Source organism: Schistocerca gregaria, chromosome 3, assembly GCF_023897955.1.
Source record: "Schistocerca gregaria isolate iqSchGreg1 chromosome 3, iqSchGreg1.2, whole genome shotgun sequence".
Taxonomy (NCBI): domain Eukaryota; kingdom Metazoa; phylum Arthropoda; class Insecta; order Orthoptera; family Acrididae; genus Schistocerca; species Schistocerca gregaria.
This window is the reverse complement of record NC_064922.1, coordinates 928728444-928756038: the sequence shown is the minus strand read 5'-3', so window position 1 is coordinate 928756038 and position 27595 is coordinate 928728444. Positions and strand designations below refer to the sequence as shown.

Sequence of the window (27595 nt, the reverse complement as noted above, 5' to 3'; positions counted from 1 at the left end):
GCTGTAAAAAAACACACACACACACACACACACACACACACACACACACACACACACACACACACCACAGTGACCAATGACTCTTGTCACTGTGCCCAAACTATGGACTGCATCTTCGCCTGAAGGGAAAAGCAATCTGGAGTTGGTGTTGGGGTAAGGAGGAAGCATTGGGCAAGGAGAGGGCGGGATAATAGGGTGAGGGTGTGGGAAGGCCTAGTGCTGCTGCCAGGAATGTGCAGGGACTTCGAGGAGACAGGGTAGTGTGACTCTTCAAGCTTTCCCAGCAGATGTGTAGTAAATAGTCTTCATGGGTTTGCCGCCAGATCACGTTGTGCAAATTCCACAATATTTCCTTGGAGCAGTTGTCAGACATCTTCAGGTGGTTCAACCTTCCTGGTGGCTAGGTACTTGTTACGGTATCCGCACGTCACCACCCCCGTTTCTAGAGCACGAGCGTGAAGAATGCACAGGAACAGAAATCGCGCATGCGCGCTGATTATCAGATAGATGGTGCCATATTCAAACTACCTCGGCCGAAAATCGAAGAGTGGCTCTCCTGCACGTGCACTGTATGCTGGGTTTGCCAACAGTGCTGTCAGAAATTATTCGCCAACGGCTGTACGCGACTGATGTTATGACAAGCCTGTTATTGAAGAATCTTGATTTTTCACTTTGTGATTTAATAGCAACAAATGCAGGGTTCCAAGCTGTACTCAATTGAAATCCCACATCCTGGTTGATGACATTATCGGCTGTACTGATATGTATTGCTTCCTTAATGATGCAGTCCCAGAAAAATGATGCTGGGGATAAAACTTCTATCTTTCCAAAAATCATACGATGTCCTGTATTCACAGTTTTCCAGAATTGCCGACTTTCTTGGTTGACGAAGGTGTGTAAGACATTGATGTTCATCGCGACGTTCTTGTACTGTGTGGCATGTCTGGCCTATATACGCTGCCCCACGTTGACTAGGAATCTTGTACACACCGTATTTCCTCTGGCCAAGGTCACCCTTAAATTAACCCAACCAGTTTCTCAGTTTTGAAGATGGTTGAAAAACACATTTAATTCCCTATCTTCTGAGGACTCTTCAGATTCTTGGCGACATGGCACCAAAAGGCCAGAGTGGTGGGGGTCTTCGTATCTTCATTCTGCTCCATAAATTGAACTCGTCTGGGCCTGAATGCATTATGTATCTGTCTTTCAGAATAACCATTTTGTCAGAATACTGTCATCAAATGTTTCACTCGACAGGTTTTCAGGATCAGATACCGCATGTATTCTATGAACTAACATAAGGGTCAATCCATATCAAATCACCCAATAAAAAAATATTTTACACCCACCTCCTTAGATTTTCATGAAATTTGGCTCAAATGGTTCTAATACCATCCTGACAACACCTGCAAATTTTTTTTGCTGTATCTCTTATAGTTTTTATATAAATTTTTAAATTTATGTTTTGTGTTTTCCAAACCTTTGGAAATGGTAAATTTAATTTGTATTCAAAACTTTAAAATTGCTTATCTTAAAAACACTTTCAGATATCATGAATTTTTGCAGCAAATATATTAATATTTTCTATTGTTTTTCTATTTTCTATTGACTTCCTAAAATCCTGCCCCGAAATGAGATCCATCCTTCATGAAATCCTCCCCACTCCACCAAGAGTGTCTTTCCGCCGTCCACCTAACCTTCGTAACCTCTTGGTTCATCCCTATGAAATCCCCAAACCACCTTCCCTACCCTCTGGCTCCTACCCATGCAACCGCCCCCGGTGTAAAACCTGTCCTATGCACCCTCCCACCACCACCACCACCTACTCCAGTCCTGTAACTCGGAAGGTGTACACGATCAAAGGCAGAGCCACATGTGAAAGCACCCACGTGATTTACCAACTGACCTGCCTACACTGTGACGCTTTCTATGTGGGAATGACCAGCAACAAACTGTCCATTCGCATGAATGGACACAGGCAGACAGTGTTTGTTGGTAATGAGGATCACCCTGTAGCTAAACATGCCCTGGTGCACGGCCGGCACTTCTTGGCACAGTGTTACACCATCCGGGTTATCTGGATACTTCCCACTAACACCAACCTGTCAGAACTCCGGAGATGGGAACTTGCCCTTCAGTATATCCTCTCTTCCTGTTACCCACCAAGCCTCAACCTTCGCTAATTTCAAGTTGCCGCCGCTCATACCTCACCTGTCTTTCAACAACTCCTTTGCCTCTGTACTTCTGCCTCGACTGACATTTCTGCCCAAACTCTTTGTCTTTACAAATGTCTGCTTGTGTCTGTGTATGTGCGGATGGAAGTGTGTGTGTGTGTGTGTGTGTGTGTGTGTGTGTGTGTGTGTGTGTGTGCCTATCCTTTTTTCCCCCCTAAGGTAAGTCTTTCCACTCCCGAGATTGGAATGACTCCTTACCCTCTCCCTTAAAACCCACATCCTTTCATCTTTCCCTCTCCTTCCCTCTTTCCTGACGAAGCAACCGCTGGTTGCGAAAGCTCAAATTTTGTGTGTATGTTTGTGTTTTTTTTGTGTCTATCGACCTGCCAGCGCTTTTTTTGATAAGTCACATCATCTTTGTTTTTAGATATATTTTTCCCCCGTGGAATGTTTCCCTCTATTATATAATTTTTTTTAAAAATTGATGTTTTGTTTTATAAGAATTGCAATATCCAGAGTCTCAGACCTGATAGAATGCTTAAATTTGTTTTAATTTACTCTTAAACATATAGGCAACTCGATAAAACAAAAATAATGATGGCTTTTTAACATGTTTATTAATTATAGTAGATTACATTAGAATTATTTACAAAGATAGTGTACTTAAGACACCTATGTATAACCCAACTGCTTCAAACATTGAATTTTTTGAGTAATTTTGTCTTTTTAATAAACATTAATGCTGATTCAAACAGTTTTTCCACTTCATCCAAGAGCTCTCAGTTCTTTTCATACAGTCTTCTTTGAAGTAATACATTCTTCCAGTGCCGCTTGATAGAGGTGCGTCCGCTACACAGACTGTGCTCTAAAGGCACTATGCAAGAATCTTCTCTTTCAGGCCAATAAAATGATGCAGCTGGTCCTGAAGGATGTAGAAATAGAATTTCTGCATCTTCATCATTGAATATTGTTTTTACCAATCCAAAGTACCAGTTACCGTCATAATTTGCAGCCACATAGCTATTTGTGGATGGTGCAACACGAACCCAATCAGAAGAAGAATGGAAAGAAAAGACTAAAGAGGGTTTTATACTATCTGTAGTCCTAATTTCAAGGTTGTTTGTTGGAAGTGGATTGAAGTTATGAAAACTTCTTGTTCCAGGAATGGTTCGGGTTGCTGAAAACTGTTTTTCTAGTTTTAACAGTAGCAAATCAGCTTCTTTTTTGTCAATAAAGTGAAAATGAATGTTTTCAATATTTTTTTCACAAAACTTGTACACATCGTTTGCTGTCATTATTTGTTCTTCGTCTGAAAGCTGTAGACTGGCTTTTCTTAAAATTCTTATAATAGTTCCTCCTAGGCCATCACAAATGGACTTCCCATGACTTGTTGCAAAAAAGTGTTGGGCCTTCAAATTAAAGTCTCTCAAGTGTTCAGATTTTTAAAACTGTTTCTATTTTTGTACTGCCCAGCACAACCACCTGTAAAGTAGTGATCTGAGTCAATGTCAGTATGATGTAATGACAGCCACTTTGTAATTTCTTTTTGTACAAAGTTAACAAAACCAGTGTCATGTTCTTGGTCATCACTAATAAAACAGTGGTTGGAAGCAAAAACATTGTTTTCCTCATTTCTTAGAAAAACTCCAACTGGGTGTAAGAGTAAAACCACCTCTATTCCAGTGGTAACTTGGGATCTCATTTTGTTTAACAAAGGAATAATTTTCACTGAAATCCATCACAATAATTGCTGTTTTGGGTGGTGGATCTTCTTTCAATCTTTTAAAGGCTGCTGATTGGGATTTAGCTACAAATGAGTGCGGGGTGAGCTTTTCCAATGACCTAACCAATAAAGAAATGTAGTCTTCAACACTGATAGACTGTTTGATCATTTCTGCCCTGTCTGTGTTAACCCAGCAAGGAAACACCATTTAGGTCTCAAGAAACAAAATTTTGAAAATCCTGCTTCTACCTCGGGATTCTCCCATTTGAAAGAATTATTGAGTTCTCTCAAGTTACACAAAATGAGTCTTTTTTGCATGTACACATTTTTTTGAACACTTACTTTGTCTTTTGTTCCAGGTAGCTCTCTGGAACTTTCATCCTTTTCATAAAAATCTGTTTGCAAGTCTCACTGTATTTTCAGAAAGAGTTCGACCTTTTCTTTTTGGACCAGGAGTTTCCAAAATACCCTTTTCAGATTTTAGCTTTCTAGCTTGTCGCACCATGTACTCACTCACATTAAATTCTTTCATCACTTTATTTCGACTTCAAGAATCTGGAGACAAGGTCAGAATCTGGATTTTTCTAGACCTCCCAACAGATGAAATCTTCTCTTCAATAAGAGAAATAATTACATCAGAATCCTTTGCTTTTTCAACCACACTTGTATTTTCATCATCAGAACTTGGTGCATCACATTTTAATGCTTTTGAAACTGCCTTTTTTGCAGTCTTTTCAATACTGCTAACCTTCCTTTACTTTATGACAAGCCATGAAGCTTTATTGGTGTTAAACCTAAATTATCAAGAGCAATGTTTTTGTATGAGGGATTCATTTCTGGATTCCAATGATTCTAAGTCAGCCATGACGTCATCGTCTGTTTCACTTTCATTGACTTCAACTCTTAATTTTCCTCACAAAAGTTACGGCATGTTGAGCGAAGCTTTTGTCCAGGTTTTATGCTAATATTTTTTGTCAGTAATTGTTTAGAAAGATCCAAGCCTACACTTCTCAACGATTTTTTGATGGGCTCCTCATGTTGTTTGACACTTTTCAAAAACATTGAAAACGTTGTAGCTGTGGTGTGAACGTATATTCTTAAATTCACACAGATTAATTCCAGATCGTAAGTGGATCAAATCTTTTTCTTCCTCACTCAATTCAGATACCGGTTGTAACTTTTTTAAAGGTGTGTAGATTGTTTGGAAAAAGTCAGATTTTTTAAATAACCCTATGCTACAGGTTTGAATATCTGACACTGATTTCACTTTTGGTCTGATTCCTGTTCTGGTTACTTTTATAGGATATTGGAAAAGAATCTCTGTAAACTAAGTAACAGTACTTACTGAAAGTTCGAATAAACTTAATAAAACAGTATCCAAGCACTATTTAACACTGTAATAATTTTTTACTTCAAAACACAGGAGTAAAAAACAAAATCCAAGCGTACATTGTTACTCCAAGAAGACAAAAACTTATTTTCGGTGTCTAAGTCAGTTGGTACTTCTATTTTTTAAAATATAATTAATATTATTTTAAAAATTAGATAACTACTAAACAGGTTAAAAAGCCTTCATATTTTTTATTTAATCTAATAGCCTATACAATTAAGAGTATTTTAAAACAAATGTGAGCTCTGTCAGGTCTGAGACTCTAGATATTGGAGTTTTTGTAAAACTAAACATCCGTTAGCTAAAAAAAATATAATTTTTTCATTTGGAAGATTTTAATATATCTTTATGGTAATTATTTTAACATTTAGATACAATACACAAACTTATTCCAAAATTTCATACTGATATCTTGAGTATTCTTTAATACACAAATTTTTTCGTTGTGAGGACACATTTAAGATTTCGGACTGCTGAAACAACGCCAAACCTAAAAACTTTAAAAATTGATTTAAAAAAATAGAGCAAAAAAATTTAAAAGTGCTTTCAGTGTGATAAAAGAAGTAATTGTACCAAGTTTCCTCAAAATCTGACATGGTTGGTGTTAAGGCCTGGGTGACTTGACATGGAATGACCTATATGTAATGCACTACTGCATTGCACAGGATGATGGCAGCTTGTGGCCTGCAGATATAGATATGTATGCGTTGGCTTGTGGAATTTGCACAATGCGATCTGGCAACAGACCTGTGAAGACATTTATGAGACAGGATAGTGTTACCATGTGCAGTTAGGCCCGTCCACAATTCAGTGTCTTCTCTATATGGTGAGTAGCAGGCTATCCTTTCCATAATGTTGTTGTTGTTGTTCCATCCTTCACTTTCCATTATTTGATTTTCCCTAATGGCTTTTCTTCCACCCCACAATCCAGCGCTGTTTTCATTTGGTGATATTCTCTAAAACATTACTTTACTCAGTATCTGCCCTTTCCTCTCTCTTCTTTCCCGTATTTTACTTGTCATCTTTCATATTGCAAATGCTTTGACTTACTAACCACACTGTTTCAATAATGTTGTCAGCACATAACTCAAGGCTGCTTGAATCAAATTGTATTTAGTAACGGCGCACAAGGTGTCGTAAATCATAATGCATTTGTAGTGGGTGAGAGGAAAGTGTCCACATTTTATATTCATAAAGACTTAGAAGGGCTTGCTGGAACCTTAGTCTATTAAGCAGTTACGACCCTCCAATGGTCACATGGTTCTTTCATGAATTTGTATGTGGTGCACCCAGTCTATGGGCTATTGCAGCCCATTCTTGTTTCCGTAGCTACATTTCTCTCTCTATGCCCCTGCCTTCCATCCTCGCTCCTTCCCCACTGCCCCCTCCCTCCTATACATTGGTGTTCTAATTTATGTTGACCTGGCTATCCACCTGGTTCCCTGTATTGCTTGCAGTTTTGTTCCTCCTGCCTGTTTTCTTCTATCCTTTTTGGCATTTTAGTCCCCGTGTGGGGTTTGAATCACCACTTCTAAATTTTCTGTCTTTAGTGTGAACCATTTGGGGGGGGGGGATTCCCTCACTAGTGTCTACCTTCCCCTCTTCATTCCCTACTATAGCCCCCCCCCCCTCCACCTGACTAGGTCACAAACAGATGTAGCCAGTCCATGTGGTGGGGCTGTTACGTACCCATCTGGCTGAGGCCCCTGACAACACAGGGATCACATTACTGATACCTGAGCTGTTCCCTCCCCATGTATGCCAAGGAATGGGTACTTTTCTTCCTGGAACAGAGAGACTCTCGGCAATGGCCGCCGTGCCAGGCGGCCCTTGCTGCAGGCGTCCATGGGAGAGCCTGTGATCAGTGGGTGGTATCAGTGCTTATGCTTGGCATATGCAAAAATCTGACCATTTTCAAACGGCTGTCTCTGAGTGGTAAAGGCTCATTGAATGCTGCTTAGTATGACACTGTAGCCTTCCCTTCCCTGGCTACCCTATGGAAGGAGGGCCAGGCTTGCCTTCTTGGGCTGGAACCCTGTCCCCACTGCCCTGTCTGTACTAGGACAGATGGGGACACATTCACTGCCGCAAAGCCATTGTTTTTGGTGGAGGATATCAAGGACAAGTTTGGTGACGTGGCATCTCTCAGTGAGATGTCGGGCTCCCTCTTGATCAGAGCTGCTTCTGCTGCCCAGTCTGCAGCACTCTGTGCTTGTGATCATCTTGGCAATGTCCAACAGTCTATTACCCCTCACCAGTTTTTGAACATGGTCCAGGGAGTGATTTTTCATAGGGACCTCATGATGGACTTCAGGCTAATCTGTAGTGCAGTGGCGTTCATTTTGTTAGACAGGTGCAGAAGGTCATAAAGACAACAGCACAGATATTGGCACCTTCATTCTGGTGTTCGAAGGAGATATTCTCCCAGAGAAGGTAAATGTTACATGCTACACATGCGATATGACGCCGTACGTCCCTTCACCCACGAGGTGCTTTTGGTGCTTGCGTTTTGGGTATATGTCTCCATCTGTATGGCAGATCCTCTGTTTGATGACTGGACACAAACACCATGAAGGACACCCCTGTGTTGCACCTCCTGTGTGTCTATTGTCCTGATAGCCTCTCCCCTCACTCACCAGGTTGCCAGGCTTACAAGAGAGAAAAGAAGATCCAAGAGAACACGTCCCTGGATTGGCTATATTATGCTGAGGCTCGCCAAAATCTGATAGATTCAATCAAGTGTCACTTTCTTCAAATTTGGCCTCAGTTACCTTCCCCCCTTCCCCCCTTCCCACCCTTCCCCCCCCTTCCCCCCCCCCCCCCCTTCCCCACCCTTGCTGGACTGCCCACATTTGGCTGCTCTTTGGCAGACTTTTAACTTCCCCAGCAACCTGCCTTTGGTGTTGGGTGACAATGCCTCCACAGCAGCTTTAGTTTTACGTCTTATCCGTGAGAGTGGGTTTTATACTTCTATGTAGGTTTTAGCGCATGTCCTTTGTCCCTCTGTGTCCTACACTCGAGTGCTTTTATGGTGGAGGTTTTTAATGTATTGCAGACTGGCTTTCCCATTTTATTCGTGTAGTTGGCCAGCCACTGTAATCTGCTTTCATGTTTTACTGTCTTCTGTTTCTAGCATCTCTCTGTTGCTTTCTTGTTCTTTCTTGTTTCTTATTTTGTTTTCTGTTTTGTGTTTTTATTCTCACAGTTGTGGCATTGTTTTATTAGGACCAAGGGACTGATGATGTTGTGGTTTGGTCCCTTGTCCTGCCTCTAAACCGACCAACCAACCATCCATAATCTGGATGTTTCTTAGAGGCAAAAACTACTCAGTGTCTTCAACCTTTTTTGGCTAGATGCGATTCCCTCGCAATCAGGACAGTATAGTTACCGTATCCTTATTAAGCCTGGGAAGAACCCAATGTCTCTCAACAGCTACTGCCCAATTAGCATGATTAATGCACTTTGTAAACTGCTTGAGAGGATGGATAGCTTTAGATTATCAGAGCCTTTTGTCCCCATATCAGTGTAGCTTCCAGGAAAGATGCTCTATTACAGACTGTTCACTCAGGTTGGAAACAGCAATCTGACAAACTTTAACTTATTGTTGGCCCCTTGTCGTGGTCTTCTTTGACCTGTATAAGACATAAGATGCGGCTTGGCGCCATCTCATTTTAGTTACCCTCCGTGACTGGGGCTTTTGTGGCCCTTTTCTTATTTTTATCAACAAGCTTTTATCCCAAAGGCTCTCCGGGTCTAGAGTTCTCACTTCACTCAGCACTCGGATTCAGGACAGTGGTGACTCACTGGGTTCAGAGTTAATAGTCACTCTCTTCCTCATAGCCATCAATGAGCTTGTAGCATTTGTTGGGCCTTTGACTACCCCGGCATTGTATTCATATATTGATGATTTTTGCATACGGAAAAGCTCTCACTCAGTGGCATCTGCTGAATGTTGGCTCAAAGGTGCCGTTTGACGGGCCTCTGCATGGAGCCTGTCCTACAGCTTTTGTTTTCTCCCTCCAAAGTGAGGGTTATGCATTTTTGCCATTGACCCACAGTACACCCGATCCAGAACTGGATTTGGTGACCAGTGCATAGATGTTGTAGCACAATCCTGTTTCTTGGGTCTTATGTTTGATAAAAAGCTGACATGGCCGCCCCATATTCACCATCTACATCTACATCTACATTTATACTCCACAAGCCACCCAGTGATGTGTGGCAGAGGGCACTTTACGTGCCACTGTCATAACCTCCCTTTTCTGTTCCAGTCGCGTATAGTTTGCGGGAAGAACAACTGTCTGAAAGCATCCGTGCGTGCTCTAATCTCTCTAATTTTACATTTGTGATCTCCTCGGGAGATATAAGTAGGGGGAAGCAATATATTCAATACCTCATCCAGAAACGCACCCTCTCGAAACCTGGCGAGTAAGCTACACTGCGATACAGAGCGCCTCTCTTGCAGAGTCTGCCACTTGAGTTTGTTAACCATCTCTGTAACGCTATCACGGTTACCAAATAACCCTGTGATGAAACGTGCCGCTCTCCTTTGTATCTTCTCTATCTCCTCTGTCAACCCGATCTGGAACGGATCCCACACTGATGTGCAATACTCAAGTATAGGTGAAAGAGTGTTCTGTAAGCAACCTCCTTTGTTGATGGACTACATTCTCTAAGAACTCTCCCAATGAATCTCAACCTGGTACCCGCCTTACCAACAGTTAATTTTATATCATTCCACTTCAAATCATTCAGCACGCATACGCCCAGATATTTTACAGAAGTAACTGCTACCTGTGTTTGTTCCGCTATCATATAATCATACAATAAAGGATCCTTCTTTCTATATACTCGCAATACATTACATTTGTCTATGTTAAGGGTCAGTTGCCACTCCCTGCACCAAGTGCCTATCTGCTGCAGATCTTCCTGCATTTCGCTACAATTTTCTAATGCTGCAACTTCTCTGTATACTAGAGCATCATCTGCGAAAAGCCGCATGGAACTTCCAACACTATCTACTAGGTCATTTATATATATTGTGAAAAGCAATGGTCCCATAACACTCCCCTGTGGCACGCCAGAGGTTATTTTAACGTCTGTCGACGTCTCTCCATTGATAACAACATGCTGTGTTCTGTTTGCTAAAAACTCTTCAATCCAGCCACACGGCTGGTCTGATATTCCATAGGCTCTTACTTTATCAGGCGACAGTGCGGAACTGTATCGAACGCCTTCCGGAAGTAAAGAAAAATAGCATCTACATGGGAGCTTGTATCTAATATCTTCTGGGTCTCATGAACAAATAAAGCGAGTTGAATCTCACACGATCGCTGTTTCCGGAATCCATGTTGATTCCTACAGAGTAGATTGTGGGTTTCCAAAAATGACACGATACTCGAGCAAAAAACATGTTCTAAAATTTTACAACAGATCAACATCAGAGATATAGGTCTATAGTTTTGCGCATCTGCTCGATGGCCCTTCTTGAAGACTGGGACTACTTGTGCTCTTTTCCAATCATTTGGAACCTTCCGTTCCTCTATAGACTTGCGGTAGATGGCTGTTAGAAAGGGGGCAAGTTCTTTCGCGTACTCTGTGTAGAATCGAATTGGTATCCCGTCAGGTCCAGTGGACTTTCCTTGGTGTCTTTCGTGCTAGTCCCATTGGCAGTCTACTCGCAGTAGTGGGGATTCCCCCTGTACTAATATGGTGGAGCCAGTTCCTGGTTTCTTATACAATTGCCATTCGCCATTTCCCCAACTATCCCGTGTTCCCTGCCCTCTTTACAAATGAGGGATGTCTCCCTCCTGATACCTGCCATTCTGAAATGTCACTCGAGTAGAGCTGGCCAGTTTTGGATGCAGACTTGTGGTTATGGAAAGTTATAGTATAGGTTCTCCAGTACTGTAGGGACATGGAGTCCAGAAAGCTTCTCAACAGGAACATTGTTTATTATTTGACACTTTCCACGTGGTATGTGGACAATAGAGGCCCAGGGGTCAGTCCCGGCTGGTAGACTGTGTATGAATTCCTAATGGAATGCGGAGTCAGCACGACAGCAGCTGGAGGAGATGGCAGCATTGCTGAAGCAATAGTGTAGTGGCTCTGCAGTGCAGTCAGACACCCTGAGGTGATAAAAGTTGAATTGGGACCCTCAGAGATTAGGGGATGCCACTGCCAGAACAGCCAGTGTGTCCTCACCCCAACAGATTCCGCTGAAAGCTCGGAACCATCAGTGCTAGTTGACAGCTAACAGATCAGAGCCATCTACATTTACATCTACACCCGTACTCCACAAGCTACTGCAAGGTGTGTGGCAGAGAGTTCTTTATACCACTACTAGTCACCACCTTTCTGTTCTACTCGCAAATGGTGAGGGAGAAACATATACAATCTAATTTCTTTTATATTATTGTCATGGTCCTCAAACCAAATGTACTTTGGCAGTAGTAGAATCATTCTGCTTTAGTTGCTGGTTGTCCAAATTTTCTCAGCAGTGTTCTGTGAAAAGAACGTTATCTTCACTCCGAGGGCTTCAGTTTGTTGTTGACAGTGCTTGATGATGAGCCTGGAGGAGCTTAGCCATACATGTAACTGATAACTGTTGTGGAGACTGAAGATCCACAACAGCGAAGGAATGTTGCTACTGCCTGAATGGGAGCCTTTATAATTTCTCTGATCTACTATGTTAGGACATTTGGTAGTCTCCTGTCATTTACTTGGCTGTGTTACACTGTGTAACAATAGTCACCACTATTGCAGAATGCTGCAGCACAGGTGCTGCACCATAACTGTTGCACCACTCAGCTTCATAATTCATTCAGAGAATGGCCCACATATCCCGTGCCTGGATACGAAGGCCTGTCTGAATTTCAGGTTGCAACAATATAGTGCTCACTCGACAACATATGTCGGAGGGAGTATGATAAATGACAATCCTTCTTTCTTGTACTTCTTTCATTTGCAGGTAAGTGATTGCAAAAAGGACACTGCTAATAATCAGTTTCTCTAGTTTTTAGCATTATGGAAAATACAAATGATATGTGGGTGGAATTAACCTGCTTCTTAACTAGTCTAGGAACATTAAACTAGTGATTTTAAAAAAGTTAGCTTTTATTAGTTAGTAATGTAGTGTTGATTGTTACAGTTGAAAACTCAGATGAATGATACCAAGTAAATAATACTATTTCTTGTTTTCTGATTTTTATTCCGATGAATTGTTACTGTAAAATGTTGTTATTGTACCAAATAATATTTAGCGCATTGCAAAATAGTATGCTTATATTAAACCATGTTACTTTCACAGCCTATGGGAACGTAAAAGCTACTAAGGTGATCAGTGACAGAGCTGGAGTGTCCAAAGGATATGGCTTTGTAACATTTGAAACTGCAGAAGAAGCTACTCGTTTGATGACACAGGAGGTAAACACGTTATTGTTTGTGTCATTGCTGTTTTTACGGCAAACACAGTTATTCTTTAACATCTCAGTTTCTCAACTGCCTCTTAAATTTTTCTTAATATTGGTGCCAGTTCTTCTTACTATATGCCCTCTGAGGTGTTGCACATTTTCAAAGATGCTAGGGCATTTTTACCTGAGGTTACTTAAATGCTTGACCCAACATAGCTGATTTGAATTCTACAAGATTTTGTGTGTGTTTGTGTTTGTGTTTGTGTTTGTGTTTGTGTTTGTGTTTGTGTTTGTGTTTGTGTTTGTGTTTGTGTTTGTGTGTGTGTTTGTGTGTGTGTTTGTGTGTGTGTGTGTGTGTGTGTGTGTGTGTTTGTGTGTGTGTGTGTGTTGATGCCAATTAGAGGACTGATGAGAATGTTAATTCAGTGGCCCCCTCAGCGATGTTCGGAAGTAGAAGTGCATGTACCAACATTGCATACTAATCTTTAACACGCATGCCACTGCACTCGGCAAGTGCTCATGTTACCAAAGGAAGCTAACGGTAAACATTCCTCTACAACCTTGCCCATAACTGCTGTGGATTTGTACCGTATTTACTCGAATCTAAGCCGCACTTTTTTTTCCGGTTTTTGTAATCCATAAAACTGCCTGTGGCTTAGAATAGAGTGCAAAGCAAGCGGAAGTTCTGAAAAATGTTGGTGGGTGCCGCCACAACTAACTTCTGCCGGTGAATATATGTAGTGCTACACAGGCATGCTTTGTAGGCACAAAGATAAATACTGGCACCAAATCCTCTGTGTCAGTAAATAAATTAAGAAAAGGTGGAAGACGAGCTTTTTATCTCTGCCCTGAGTTACGACCACTGCATTTTCATACATTATCCAACAGAAGTAAATACCCATTCTGTATTGTTCATCTTCGAATGTAGCAGCATTTCAATGTACTACGAAAATCCGACTGGCAAGACTGTTTGTCAATATGGCCAACTCTACGTTCTGAATTGTTTCCTACCTGTGAGAAGAAATGGTTGCTATAGGAACTTCTATGAATTGTAAATCACATGCAGTATTCTCTTTACCATAAGAATAACACAAATATAAACATTTTGTCATGTATTGTTTCGTGTTTGATGCTATCTCATTTAAATCCTCTCTGCCTAATAAACTACGAAACTAGAGTGAGACAACACAAAACGCGGAAGAATATACATATGTCATATTTATATTTGTATTATTCTTATGCCTAATAGTGATACAGTCAGAAATGAAGCACAGCAATTGACTAAATTTTTAAATCTAAGATGACTCTAATTTCTGTGCAGAATGTAATGTACTAAAGAGGCACCTGCAAAGATTTTCAAACGGAGAAAAATTTTCGCTAAAATCTCGTTCAGAACATATTCTATCATACACAGTGTATTATTTGGTTCTTGTTGATCATTATCAAAGAAAGCAGCAGTGCAAGTAACAACTAACAGCAATCTATTGCCATTGTTTTTCTAATGAGATGAGTCCTCTCTCTCTCTCTCTCTCTCTCTCTCTCTCTCTCTCTCTCTCTCTCTCTCTCTCTTTTTTAATTGTAAGCGGCGGTAGTGCGCAAAAAAGCAAGCCATGCCGCGAGCAGCGACAGGCCGGAAACTCTCATTATCAGAATGTGACAAACAGTGCATGACACAGTACAGTAATGCATTTTCTGCTTAGTGACGTAAACACCTATAACAAAGAGAACGGCACTTATCAGATAAATGAAAAATAAGCAATTAATTCAAACGAGACGAAGCACATGAAAAAGGAAGGGCACCCGTATAAATACGGACGGAGCGCCTGACGCATAGCAATGGCTACCTGGTAAAGCTTAACTGCTAAGCTTAAGACTTGAACCAAACTACTGTAGCTGTATCGTCATTCATTAGAACTAAATTGTGTCTCATATTACAATGGACCAACTTCGTTTTGATTTGGTCATGCGGCCTAAAACTTTTCTCTCCCCTTGAATTTAGTCTCAAATTTCAGATGTGGCTTAAGATTCGGGACAGTTTTTTTTTTCCTTGATTTTGAGTCTCATTTTTCAGGTGCGGCGTAGATTCGAGTGCGGCTTAGATCCGAGTAAATACGGTACATTATCCCGCAGTTTGTTGACTATGGAAAGTAGATATTCTTTAAATGGTGCGTACTTACTACCTATAAATGACAAGTGTTACAGTAACACTTGGCTTATTTTGAGTGGTAGAAAGCCATATTCTCAAAGCAGTTCGTTTTCCTTTAATAACAAGTCAGTAAATTGAGTTGTGTAGTATAGCCAGGTTTAAATGTTCCTCAGTACCCTTAGGAACCTCATCTAAATGGTTAATCTGCTAGAAAATGTGCACAAAGTCAGGCAATAGCTTCCTTAATGACATTTTCACTGCAGCAGAGTGTGTGCTGATTTTTGAAACTTCCTGGCAGATTAAAACTGTGTGCCGGTCCGAGACTCGAACTTGGGACCTTTGCCTTTTGCGGGCAAGTGCTCTACCGTCTGAGCTACTCAAGCACAACTCACGCCCTGTCCGCACAGCTTTACTTCTGCCAGTATCTCGCCTCTTACCTCCTAGACTTCACAGAAGTTCTTATGCGAGTTTGCAGAAGTAGCACTCCTGTAAGAAAGAATAGTTCGAGAATGAGATTTTCACTCTGCAGCGGAGTGTACTTGCCCGCAAAAGGCTAAGGTCCTGAGTTCGAGACTCGCTCTGTCACGCAGTTTTAATCTGCCAGGAAGTTTCAATAACTTCCTTGTATAATGTAAACTTTCAGTGCCAAAAATGTGGGAGACGATAAAATATTCCAGGCTAATACGACCATGTATTTCAAATGGAACGATGAGTTCCATGAACAGACTGATGGCGTGGCTGTGGTGAGCACCTTAAGCCCAGTTATATCGAATTTCTTTAAGGAAAAGTTCAGGGAACAGCATTGGAAATTGGAGAGAGAGACAAAAAAAATTATTTGATTCTGCAATATGAAAGGTAAGTTTGTTTTGAGGAGGCATGTCAGAGAGGAACTAGGTCATTTTTTACAAGAGTCGTAATGGGATTAATCTGAAGATTGTTTACCATGGAGGAGGAGGCAAGCAGAAAATTAAATTTCCTTGATGTGCTAGTTGTCAAGAAAGATGATGGTAGCTTAGGCCACACAATTTACCGAAAACCAATGCACGCAGTCAGTTACTTACACTGCGATTCAAACAAAAGCAAGGCATCATACAAATATTGGCGAATGGAGCAAGGAACATCTTTGAACCATAGCCACTAGACACAGAATTAAAACACCTCACCAGTGCATTGCATAAGAACGGTTATTCGTCACCTGAGTTAATGTGTGCGTTAAGACTGCCATGCAAAAATCATGGTGTTGCACAAGGGCCTGTGAAATTTAAATTTTCCTGCATTTCAGTGAGGATGTTATTGGACGCAGAGGAAAAAATCTTAAAAATGGAAGTAATGTTCATCTAAAATTGGCCAAGGAAGCTTGCAAACTGCTGGAAAAAGCAGGAATTCATAGGATTCAATGTATTTGTGGAGGTCGGTATGTGGCTTCTACACTAATACTCATAAATTAAGGATAATTGCAGAATGTGGTGCTGCACAATATGGCACTACACAAAACTGGCACTGACAGCATAGGCACATAGGGAACACACAAGACACAGATCTGTAAGTCCACGGTTTCGGTGATACGTTGAAAAAACCGTCCCGAAACATGTGCTACAAAACGCCACATTTTCCTGCGCATGTACCCCGACATCAATATGGGATATGATCACCATGCACAAGTACACAGGCCGCACACTGGGCTGTTATACTCTGGATCATGTGGTTGAGCAGCTACTGGGGTATAGCCTCCCATTCTTGCACCAGTGCCTGTAAAGTGTCATAGGGGTTTGAAGACGTGCAGCGATACATCGACTGAGAGCCTCCCACACGTGCTTGATGGGGTTTAGGTCTGGAGAACAGGGAGGCCACTCAATTTGCCTGATATCTTCTGTTTCAAGGAACTCCTCCACAATGGCAGGTTGGTGGGGCTGTGCATTATCATCCATCAGGAGGAAGGTGGGGCTCACTGCACACTTGAAAAGGCGGACATACTGGTGCAAAATGATGTCCCGATACACCTGACCTGTTACAGTTCCTGTGTCAGACATGCAGGGGTGTACATGCACCAGTCATAATCCTACCCCACACCATCAAACCATGACCTCCATGCAGGTCCCTTTCAAGGACATTAAGGGGTTGGTATGTGGTTCCTGGCTCACGCCAGGTGAAAACCCGGCGAGAATCACTGTTCAGACTATACCTGGACTTGTCTGTGAGCAAAACCTGGTGTTGCAGTGACCATGTACTGTGTTCTTGACACCAGGCTTTACGGGCTCTCCTGTAACCAGGGGTCAGTGGAATGCACCTTGCAGGTCTCCAGGCGAATAAACCAAGTCTGTTCAGTTGTCTGTAGACTGTGTGTTTGGAGACAACTGTTCCAGTGCCAAGCAAGGCTACCTGCAGTACTCTGTGGCCATCTGCCGGCACTGATGGAGAAATATCGGTCTTCTTGTGGTGTTGTACACCATGGAAATCCCGTACTGTAGTGCCTGGACACGTTTCCTGTCTGCTGGAATAATTGCCATGATCTGGAGATCACACTTCGTGGAACACAGAGGGCCCGTGCTACGGCCAGCTGTGTTTGACCAGCCTGCAGTCGCCCTAGTATTCTACCCCTCATAACGTCATCAATGTGTGTTCTTTGAGTCATTTTCAACTCGCAGTCACCATTAGCATGTCTGAAAACGTCTGCACACTTACTCGCTGCAGCGTACTCTGACATGTACCAACACACCTCTGCATATGTGGACTGCTGCCAGCGCCTCCGTGTGACGATGGCAGGTCAAATCCACTGCATGATCATACCCCGAGGTGATTTAAACCCACAAACTGCCCACCAGAGTGTTGTTTCACCATGTATCAGCATATCCTTAATTTATGACCATGAGTGTTCAAAAAGACTAGAAGAGCACAAGGGCAAATGCAGAAGGGTGGAGACATAGATAAGCATGCTGTAAAACATGCTTAGCACTCAGGAGACCACCAGTCATTTTGATAGGACTCCAGTACTGGAAGTCAAGAGGATGCAGTGAATGGCTATACAGAGAGGCCATAGAGATTGTTAAACACCCCAGGAAAATTGGTAGAGAAGAGGACGGCATGAAAAGGGGTCTCTGGTTTGATTTAGACACTATATCTTTGCCATATGTACTGATAGTGAAGTTGACCTGTTAAAATTCCTGGAATCTCTAAACACCTCCTCCCAATTAAACTTAATATGGTCCTATTCTGAATCACACGCCACTTTCCATGATGTTGATCTCATCCTCACAGATGGCCAGCTGCACACTCTGTCCACATTAAACCCATTATCAAATTACAGTAAATACATTATATATATATATACACCAAGCGGGAAAGCGCCGGCAGACAGGCACATGAACAAAACACACAAACACACACACAGAATTACTAGCTTTTGCAACCGATGGTTGCTTCTTCAGGAAGGAGAGGGAAAGACGAAAGGATGTGGGTTTTAAGGGAGAGGGTAAGGAGTCATTCCAATCCCGGGAGCGGAAAGACTTCCCTTAGGGGAAAAAAAGGACAGGTGTACACTCGCGCACGCACGCGCACGCACGCACACACACACACACACACACACACACACACACACACACATATCCATCCGCACATACACAGACACAAGCAGACATATTTCCTTCCTGAAGAAGCAACCATCGGTTGCGAAAGCTAGTAATTCTGTGTGTGTGTTTGTGTGTTTTGTTCATGTGCCTGTCTGCCGGCGCTTTCCCGCTTGGTAAGTCTTGGACTCTTTGTTTTTAATATGCTTTAACATACATAGACAACTTTTTATGCTGAATCACACTATAGCAAAAATTTGGGGTTAGCCACACCTAAATACAGATACAAACCTCAGAAGTGGCTAAAAACTCCATTGTCCTTTTGAGAGCTAAGGTTTGAATGACCACTGCTACTTTTCAAATAAACCACACACACCAAAACTTCAGAAGGTTATTCCTACCTGTGAAGTCTATATATGGATCTAATTTAATTAACATTAGATGCATAGATGAAAATATATACATCTGCGAAATTGGCCAAAATTTTCTACATGGAAATTTTGGGTATTTTTTGGGGGCAATATCTCAGCTGTGTATTATTCAGTCCTCTTTTCCTTGCTGCAGCTTGAAAGAGCGTGCTTTAAGCTTTCAAAGCTATATTGTTTAATGTCTGGATCTTGCATATTGATGAGCAAGTACACCTATTGAAAAGTAGGGAAAATGGACTATCGATAAATACAAAAAATTAATAAAATTTGAAGTTGTAAATCAAAAAATGTGTAATTATAGTGTCCTTTAATAGTATAGGATTTGCCTGTGGTTTAAGGAATGTAACTGTGCTGATAAGTGGTTTTACATTATTTTACAGTATAGAATATAAATATAGTAAAACCACAGAAAATACTATTAAGATTATAAAATCTAGGTGATCATAATGGAATGTTATGTTGTTCAGGATGTTTGAACTCGTCAATGCACAGTGGTGCATATATGCATTGTCATTCAGTTTCCATTGACATTATAAAGCGGAAATAGTTTTTAAGGCTCTATCCTCGCAGCAGAGATTCATTGCTGAATCAGCACTTTCAGTTATTGATTTCATTATTGGCAATTTTCACTGTATCAGTCTTCTGTGCAGTGTAATCTTTGGTGTTAACGTTTTACAATCTTAGTGTTCAGTACTAAGTCTTTTAATAATCAATAATCATTGTTTTAGCTGAAGATACGTGCTAAAACGATATGTTTTAATGACCTAATTTGTACATTTTATATACAAACAAGACTGAATCTTCTGTGCTTCAAACCTGGTTATTCATGAGCTTTAAAAATGGCTTGTTATAGGTTAATAAATTACTGTATAAAATGAATGAAGAGACACATTCACCCGGCTACTTTGGTGGATCAGATTGAGCTGATCGTCATAAGTCATCACCATTCTGTTATGTTAAAAGTAAACTACAATCAAGAAAATGTCACCAGTGGACAAGGAGCTTCTATGATGTAGGTCTGGGCTTGATTTTACTGAAGCTACCCAGAATTGTTCATATTGGAATGCCTTGTTGATGACAAATTTCAGTTTGTGCAGAAGACTTGCTGCAACCCATTTGGTAAAGAAAACCACATAACCAAGAAGGCTTTAATAGCAGTAGTCATTGCAGTGTATGATAGGTTTAAGTTACTGACTAATGGAGTTTTCAAACCTGGTTGAAAGTTTGTATAACATGTAGACACCAGAATAAGCAAGAATCACCATCCACTGACAACATGGATGTTGTTGAAGCTTGCTTTACTGCTAATACTTCATTAACATCACTTGGAGAGTCACCATTAAAGGTTCAACAGATCAGCAAAAGGGAATCAATGGGACACATAAAGCACAAAGCTCTGAAAGCGCAAGGCAGCATTACTAAGATAATCACCACAGCTACTGGTGTGAGCCAAGTACATGTTGCTCAAATACAAACGGAAGAGTGCAAAAAATTTAAAGATACGCATATCTTAAATTGATCTTCAGATTAAGTTTAAGGTTTCAAGAAATTGCAGTAAATTTCAAATTTTGATCCTGGCCCAAATGGTTGGACTTTTGAAAAACAGCTAAAGAATGTGCTGTTTTGACTAAAATAAAGTAGTAGCCTAGGAAACTAAAGATGGAAGATGGGATTTTGGCAACACTGCAAATCGAAAGGTAAAAAGTTCAGTGATGAAGTGAAACAAAATATTGCCACTTTTTTAAAAAAATAGATGGAATTTTCTTGCAGTAAGAACAAAAGAAAAAAAGATTCAAAAGCAGAAACACCTGCTTGTTTGAAACCTGAAAGAAATGTACATTGCTTGTTGCAAGCAATACGGAAATCAACTGATCTCAAAATTTTGTGCGCTCAGACCGACATGGTGTTCTATACTTAATGCTTCTGGATCACATTTGTTGTGTGCGTGCGTGCGTGTGTGCGCGCGCGCAGTTCATTAAAATGTCAACTTGAAGTTGTCATCAAAAACATCCACCCAAGATGACTACAAGATTGTGAGGGAAAAAACTGTAATCAGTTTGGAATCAAAATATTGTATGCTACAATGTTATGAGGAATGTCAAGGAAAAATAAAACTAGAGGCTTTTCTTGAAGATGCTACACACACACACACACACACACACACACACACACACACATTTGAGACATGGCAGAGAACTGATGAGGATTTCATTGAGGCACTGATTTTGAAAATTACCGGTTTAAGAAGCCATCACTTTGTGACAGAACACTAAAGTTTATACCTTAAACAGCTAAAAAGAAATCTTGCAGAAAATGAATTAATAATATTGACTGATTTTGCTGAGAATTATTCATTTGTTGTTAAAGATGCTGTGAATGGATTGCACTGGGGGAAAATAGTCAGGAAACAATACATCCATTTGTTGTTGATTTTGGTGGCAGAGTATTAGCATTTGTATGATCCATGACTGTCACCATCATGATACTATTGCTGCCCATGCCTTACAAATAAAGTTAATAGCATACTTAAAGACAGAGACTGAAAACATTAAGAACATTTATTTCCTTAGTGATAGTTCAGCTGCTCGATATGGGAATTTCAAGAATTTCATCAATTTATGCCTGCATGAAAGTGATTTTGGCATCACTGCTGACTGGAATTTCTTTGGAACAAGCCAAGGCAAATTGCCCTGTGATGACATTGGGGAATAGCAAACAGACTAGCAGCCCGTTAATAGTTTGCAGAGGCCCTTAGATAACGAAATACTGACTCCATATGATTGGAAAAAAAAGAGCCTGACAAGAAACAAGGTTTGCCATGGGACATAAAATATCTGGAACAAGAGATAAAACATCAGTTTAATTCAATTAAGTGTAATCAGCTCAGCGTAAGCACGTTTCCAATGATGCTACAGCATTCACAGTTAATGCCTCCAAAGCAGATGAAGAACTTCCATCCATCTCAATTGCAAGTTTACAATGAGGACAGTATTGTTGCATGTATGTGAGACAATTTTTGGTGAAGACAATGCAGTTATCCACAGTCTGTCCTTGACAAAATTGTAGAATTAATTAACCAAAAATGGAACACTCATTAGGTTTTTGTTTTGCAGATTTGCTGTGTTGTGTATTGTACTAGTTTTATGGCATATGTTAAATTGTTTGAAACTGATATACACACTCCAATTAAAAAATTAATTACGGATCTTAGTGAGCACAGTATTTAACTTTTCAATCTTCTCGCAGGAATAATATAATAAGTTTTGAAATATATTCGTACTCATAGAGATCCAGAAATTTACCAATATAGTTTTGAAAGTGTAAAGCATGCTCTTTCCAGCTGTGGCAAGAAAAAGGATTGAACAAGACACAGTAGAGGGATTGCAACCCCCCCCCCCCCCCCCCCAAAAGCATATACAAAATTTTGGGCAACTTTGCAGATACATATTTTTCATCTAGGCATCCAATGTTAATTAAATTTGATCCACATATAGGCATAATAGGTAGGACTAACCCTCTGAAATTTTGGTGTGATTGGTTCATGAGAAAAGAAGCGGTGGTCAGTCATACCTAGGCTCTCAGAATAGCATGATGAATTTTTTAGCCACTTAAGGGGCTTGTATCTATATTTAAGTGTGGCTAAATCTCAAATTTTTGCCATGGTGTAATTCAACATAAAGTTTTCTATGTATATTAAAGCAAATGACCAAATGTGTGCTAGAACTTCTAAAATTCAACCACTGAAGATACTCAACTGAAATTTGGTATATAACCGTCAAAGACCATATAGAACCTTCACACCAAATTTCATTAGATTTGGAGATAGTAGAGTGGGGACCCCTGGTCCCCTTGATGTGGAATGACCCAGTTGCCATTCTTTTCAGATCAAACATTCCCTCCCACACATCCTTTGCATTTGAGGCAAATGTATTTGTTTGGATGCAGATTCTTTACAGAAGTACACCACCATTCTCACTTCAGCCTTTTCCGAACGTTATTACCGCACTAGCCTAGTTCAAAAGCAGATTTCCTGAGCCATCACATCCAGAACTGATACTGCTGAACCTTCCAAAAAACAACCTCGGAACATGCCACTTGTCAGTCAATACTATCCTGGTTGTGGATGTATTAATTAGCTACTTTGATAAGGCCGTGACTTCCTAAAATCATGTCCTGAAATGAGATCCATTCTGTCTGAGATTTTTCCCACTGCACTTAGAATAGCTTTTAATTGCCCTCACAATCTCCACAATATTCTTGTCAGACCTTATGCTCTTTCTGCATCCATCTCCCTACTCTCTCTCCTACCCATGTGACCATCCCCACTGCAAGACTTGTTCTGTGTATCCTCCTACCACCACTTGTACCAGCTCTGTAACTGGCAAAACATGTATTGTCAAAGGGAGAGCCTTCAGTGAAATGACACATCATATACCAGCTGTTATGTAAACACTGTTTGGCCTTCATTAGCATATGACTACCACAGAGTTATCAGTTGAGATGAATGGACATAGGTAGAGGGTGTATACTGGCAACACACAATATCCTGTTGCAAAGCATGCTCAACAGCATGACAGCCATGACCTTGGTGCCTGTTGCACCACACGTGTCACCTGGATTCTTCCCACAGACTCCAGTTTCTCAGAACTCAACAAGTGGGAACTAGTGCTACAAATCCTTGGTTCTCGCCACCCATCTGGTCTTAATTTATGTTAAATTTTTCCGTCTCAGCATTTCTTCACAGTACCGTATTTACTCTAATCTAAGCCGCACATATTTTCCGGTTTTTGTAATCCAAAAATCCGCTTGCGGCTTAGAATCGAGTGCAAAGTAAGTGGAAGTTTTGAAAAAATCTTATTTTTTGTCTAATTAGATATAGGAAAAGTATTTTTAAAGCAGAATTTCATCTCATCATTCAATAGAATGATCCCAAATTAATGAAGTGGAATATTTGTTTGTCGATATGTATTACACGGTGTATACACCCCAGAACAACTGGGAAAATGTGGGAATTTTTCATCAGGGAAAATTCCAGGAATTTTTCATTATGTTTTCAGTTAATTTTTTGTAATTTTGACTGTTAATGTCTGATTTTACTTTATCCTGCTGTTGCAGAATAGTACTAATACAAAATAAAACATAAATGAGTGGATAATATCAAAATAAAGCTTGTGCCAAAATAAAGCTAGAGTTGCAAAGAAATGAGCCATTTGCAGCAAAACGCACAGTACACAAAGTGTCTGCCGGCAGCAACATATGTCAAAGGCTTTAGTGTGAACACTATGCAATACTCATTACAACAAGTTGCTTTTGATGAGCATGAGGTCACAACTGTTGTCATTTCTAACAGGTTGCAGAAAAATATTGTGAATGGTGATTTGAAAAGCGTTGCTTTCAACATAAATATTCTTTTACGCAAGATGAACTATGTTACATGTGAAAAATGTGTGATGAATTTCTTTAATCACACAACATTTTACTCTCATTCAAAGCATGAGGACTAGCCACTTAGAAAAATTTCAGGACCAGAAGACCAGCCATTTATGCCATTATTTAAAATTTTACTGGCACATTTGTGTTTGGTAAATCTTAAAAGAGTAACACAAACTAGAAAATACCAATATTTTAATATGAAATCATAGGTTTTCTTGTAGCTATAGTGTGTGTGTGTGTGTGTGTGTGTGTGTGTGTGTGTGTGTGTGTGTGTGTGTGTGTGTGAATTTAAATCATTAATGTCGTCTTCATGATTATTTGTATGTTTATTTATGCCACTTAGCAGTGATGTTGCTATTGACTGACTACATCATGTGGCCTATGCTCTGAATATCTGCTGTAATTGGCTGGTGAGGTCAGGTGAAGTGAGCCTTGATTGGCTGACAAAAATGCATCACAATCTATATTTGTGTTTCATAAGCTACTGTACTGTGCTGTATTTGGTAGAATTTGTATTTGTACTATTGTGATGAAAATATGCATTTGTGGGGATTTCAATGTTGATTCCCTGAAAGAGTGTAATAGGAAGAATGACCTTTTAGTATTACTCAGTTCTTTCAATTTGAGCTCAGTCATTGATTTTCCTACTCGGATAACAAAGAACAGCAGTACATTGATAGATAACTTTTTTATAGACCAAGATAAGTTTAAGGACATAAATGCTTATCCTGTTGAGAATGGTCTTTCAGATCATAGTGCACAGCTTGTTACAGTACATGACATAGCTCCGTGCAGTATAATAAATCAGACTTTCAAAGCAGTGCGTTCAATTAACAATATAAATATTGCAAACTTTAGGGAAAGCCTACAGCAGCTAGACTGGGATGAAGTGTATAAGGAACCTGATGCAAACTTGAAATATAACTTATTTCACAATACATTTTTAAGGGTATTTGAAAATTGTTTTCCCAAGAAAATAGTTAAACATAATTCCAACAAAACATATAAAAAAACCTTGGCTAACTAAAGGAATAAGAATATCTTGCAACCGTAAAAGAGAACTGTATCTAACAGCAAGAGGGAGTACTGACCCCGAAATTGTTCAATATTATAAAAACTATTGTGCGGTACTAAGAAAAGTTATTAAAAAGTCCAGAAGCATGTGTATCATGTCTGAGATCAGTAACTCTGATAATAAAATTAAAACAATTTGGAATATTATTGAAAGGGAAACAGGGCAACCAAGAGCATAGGAAGACTTTAGTGCAATAAAACTGAATGACAAGTGCACTAACAAACAATCAGAAATTGAAAATATTTTGAATAATCATTTTTTAAATGTTGTGGAGAAAATAGGATCTAGATCTTCACTAGAAGAGGCAAGGCTATTAATAGAAGAGGCCATACCTGCGCAGTTCGAAACAACTAATTCCACCAACCTCTCCCTCTGAAATCAGTAAAATAATAAACTCACTGAAAAGTAAAAGCTCTTACGGAATTGATGGCATTTCCACAAAGTACTTAAAGCTTGTTCCCCACAGATAAGTAGGATTCTCAGCCATGTATGTAATAGCTCTTTGGAGCAGGGTGTTTTCCCTGATAGACTGAAATATGCCATTGTAAAACCATTGCATAAAAAGGGGGATACGTCGGATGTCAACAACTACCGCCCAATCTCTCTTCTGACAGCTCTTATCAAAAATTTTTGAGAAAGTAATGTATTCAAGAGTAGCCTCCCATATTTGTAAAAATAAAGTACTAACAAAATGTCAGTTTGGTTTTCAGAAAGGCTTTTCAACAGAAAATGCTATATATGCTTTCACTGATCAAATATTAAATGCTCTGAATAACCGGACATCACCCATTGGTATTTTTTGTGATCTCTCAAAGGCCTTTGATTGTGTAAATCATGGAATTCTTTTAGATAAGCTAAATCATTATGGTTTGAGTGGGGCAGTGCACAAATGGTTTAATTCATACTTAACTGGAAGAATGCATAAAGTTGAAATAAGTGGTTCGTGTAATGTTAAAACAACAGCTGATTCCTCAAACTGGGGTGCTATCAAGCACGGGGTCCCACAGGGTTCGGTCTTAGGTCCTTTACTGTTCTTGATATACATTGACTTACCATTCCACATTGATGAAGGTGCAAAGTTAGTTCTTTTTGCTGTTGATACAAGTATAGTAATAACATCCAAAAACCAAGAACTAAGTGATGTAATTGTGAATGATGTTTTTCACAAAATTATTAAGTGGTTCTCAGGAAACGGACTCTCTTTAAATTTTGATAAAACACAGTATATACAGTTCCGTACAGTAAATGGCACAACTCCAGTAATAAATATAGAATTTGAACAGAAGTCTGTAGCTAAGGTAGAATTTTCAAAATTTTTAGGTGTGTCCATTGATGAGAGGTTAAACTGGAAGCAACACATTGATGGTCTGCTGAAACGTCTGAGTTCAGCTACGTATGCTATTAGGGTTATTGCAAATTTTGCTGATAAGAATCTCAGTAAATTAGCTTACTATGCCTACTTTCATTCACTGCTTTCGTATGGCATCATATTCTGGGGTAATTCATCGTTGAGTAGAAAAGTATTCATTGCACAAAAACGTGTAATCAGAATAATTGCTGGAGCCCACCCACGGTCATCCTGCAGACATCTATTTAAGGATCTAGGGATCCTCACAGTATATATATTCCCTTATGAAATTTGTTGATAATAATCCAACCCAATTCAAAAGTAATAGCAGTGTGCATACCTATAACACCAGGAGAAAGGATGATCTTCACTATGCAGGGTTAAATTTGACTTTGGCACAGAAAGGGGTAAATTATGCTGCCACAAAAGTCTTTGGGCACCTACCAAACAGCATCAAAAGCCTGACAGATAGCCAACTAACATTTAAAAATAAATTAAAAGAATTTCTAGATGACAACTCCTTCTACTCATTGGCTGAATTTTTAGATATAAACTAAGTAAAAAAAAAAAAAACTTAATCATTAGTGTCATGCAATATTTTGTGTAATGTAATTTCTTGTACAGACATCTTTTATTAACCTGACACGTTCCACATCATTACGAAGTGTCGTATTCATGATCTATGGAACAAGTATTAATCTAATCTAATCTAATCTGCCGTGCATCAAATATCTTTCCAAAACATGATGCTTCCTCCTCCTCCCTCCCTCCCTCTGGTTTTGTTTGCGGCAGTGTCAAGAAGTTTCACGCTGGTATATTACCTTTACCATTCAAAAGATTGATAAGTTTTGCAGCTCTGAGGAAAAGTATGTTCATCAAATTACCTTCCATCATAAGCGACTT

At 39.9% G+C, this 27595-nt stretch overlaps 1 protein-coding gene across 11 annotated transcripts in view; it reads left to right on the top strand.

The window, feature by feature from the left end:
* The window catches only part of LOC126355811 (atrophin-1-like), a 136004-nt gene that overhangs the window by 11465 nt on the left and 96944 nt on the right, over positions 1–27595 (top strand). For all 11 annotated transcript variants that reach the window (XM_050006244.1, XM_050006238.1, XM_050006240.1 and 8 more), the window contains one exon: positions 12597–12712. In XM_050006244.1, coding sequence (XP_049862201.1) covers positions 12597–12712 — 116 coding nt within the window. The remainder of the gene's footprint in view (positions 1–12596; positions 12713–27595) is intronic.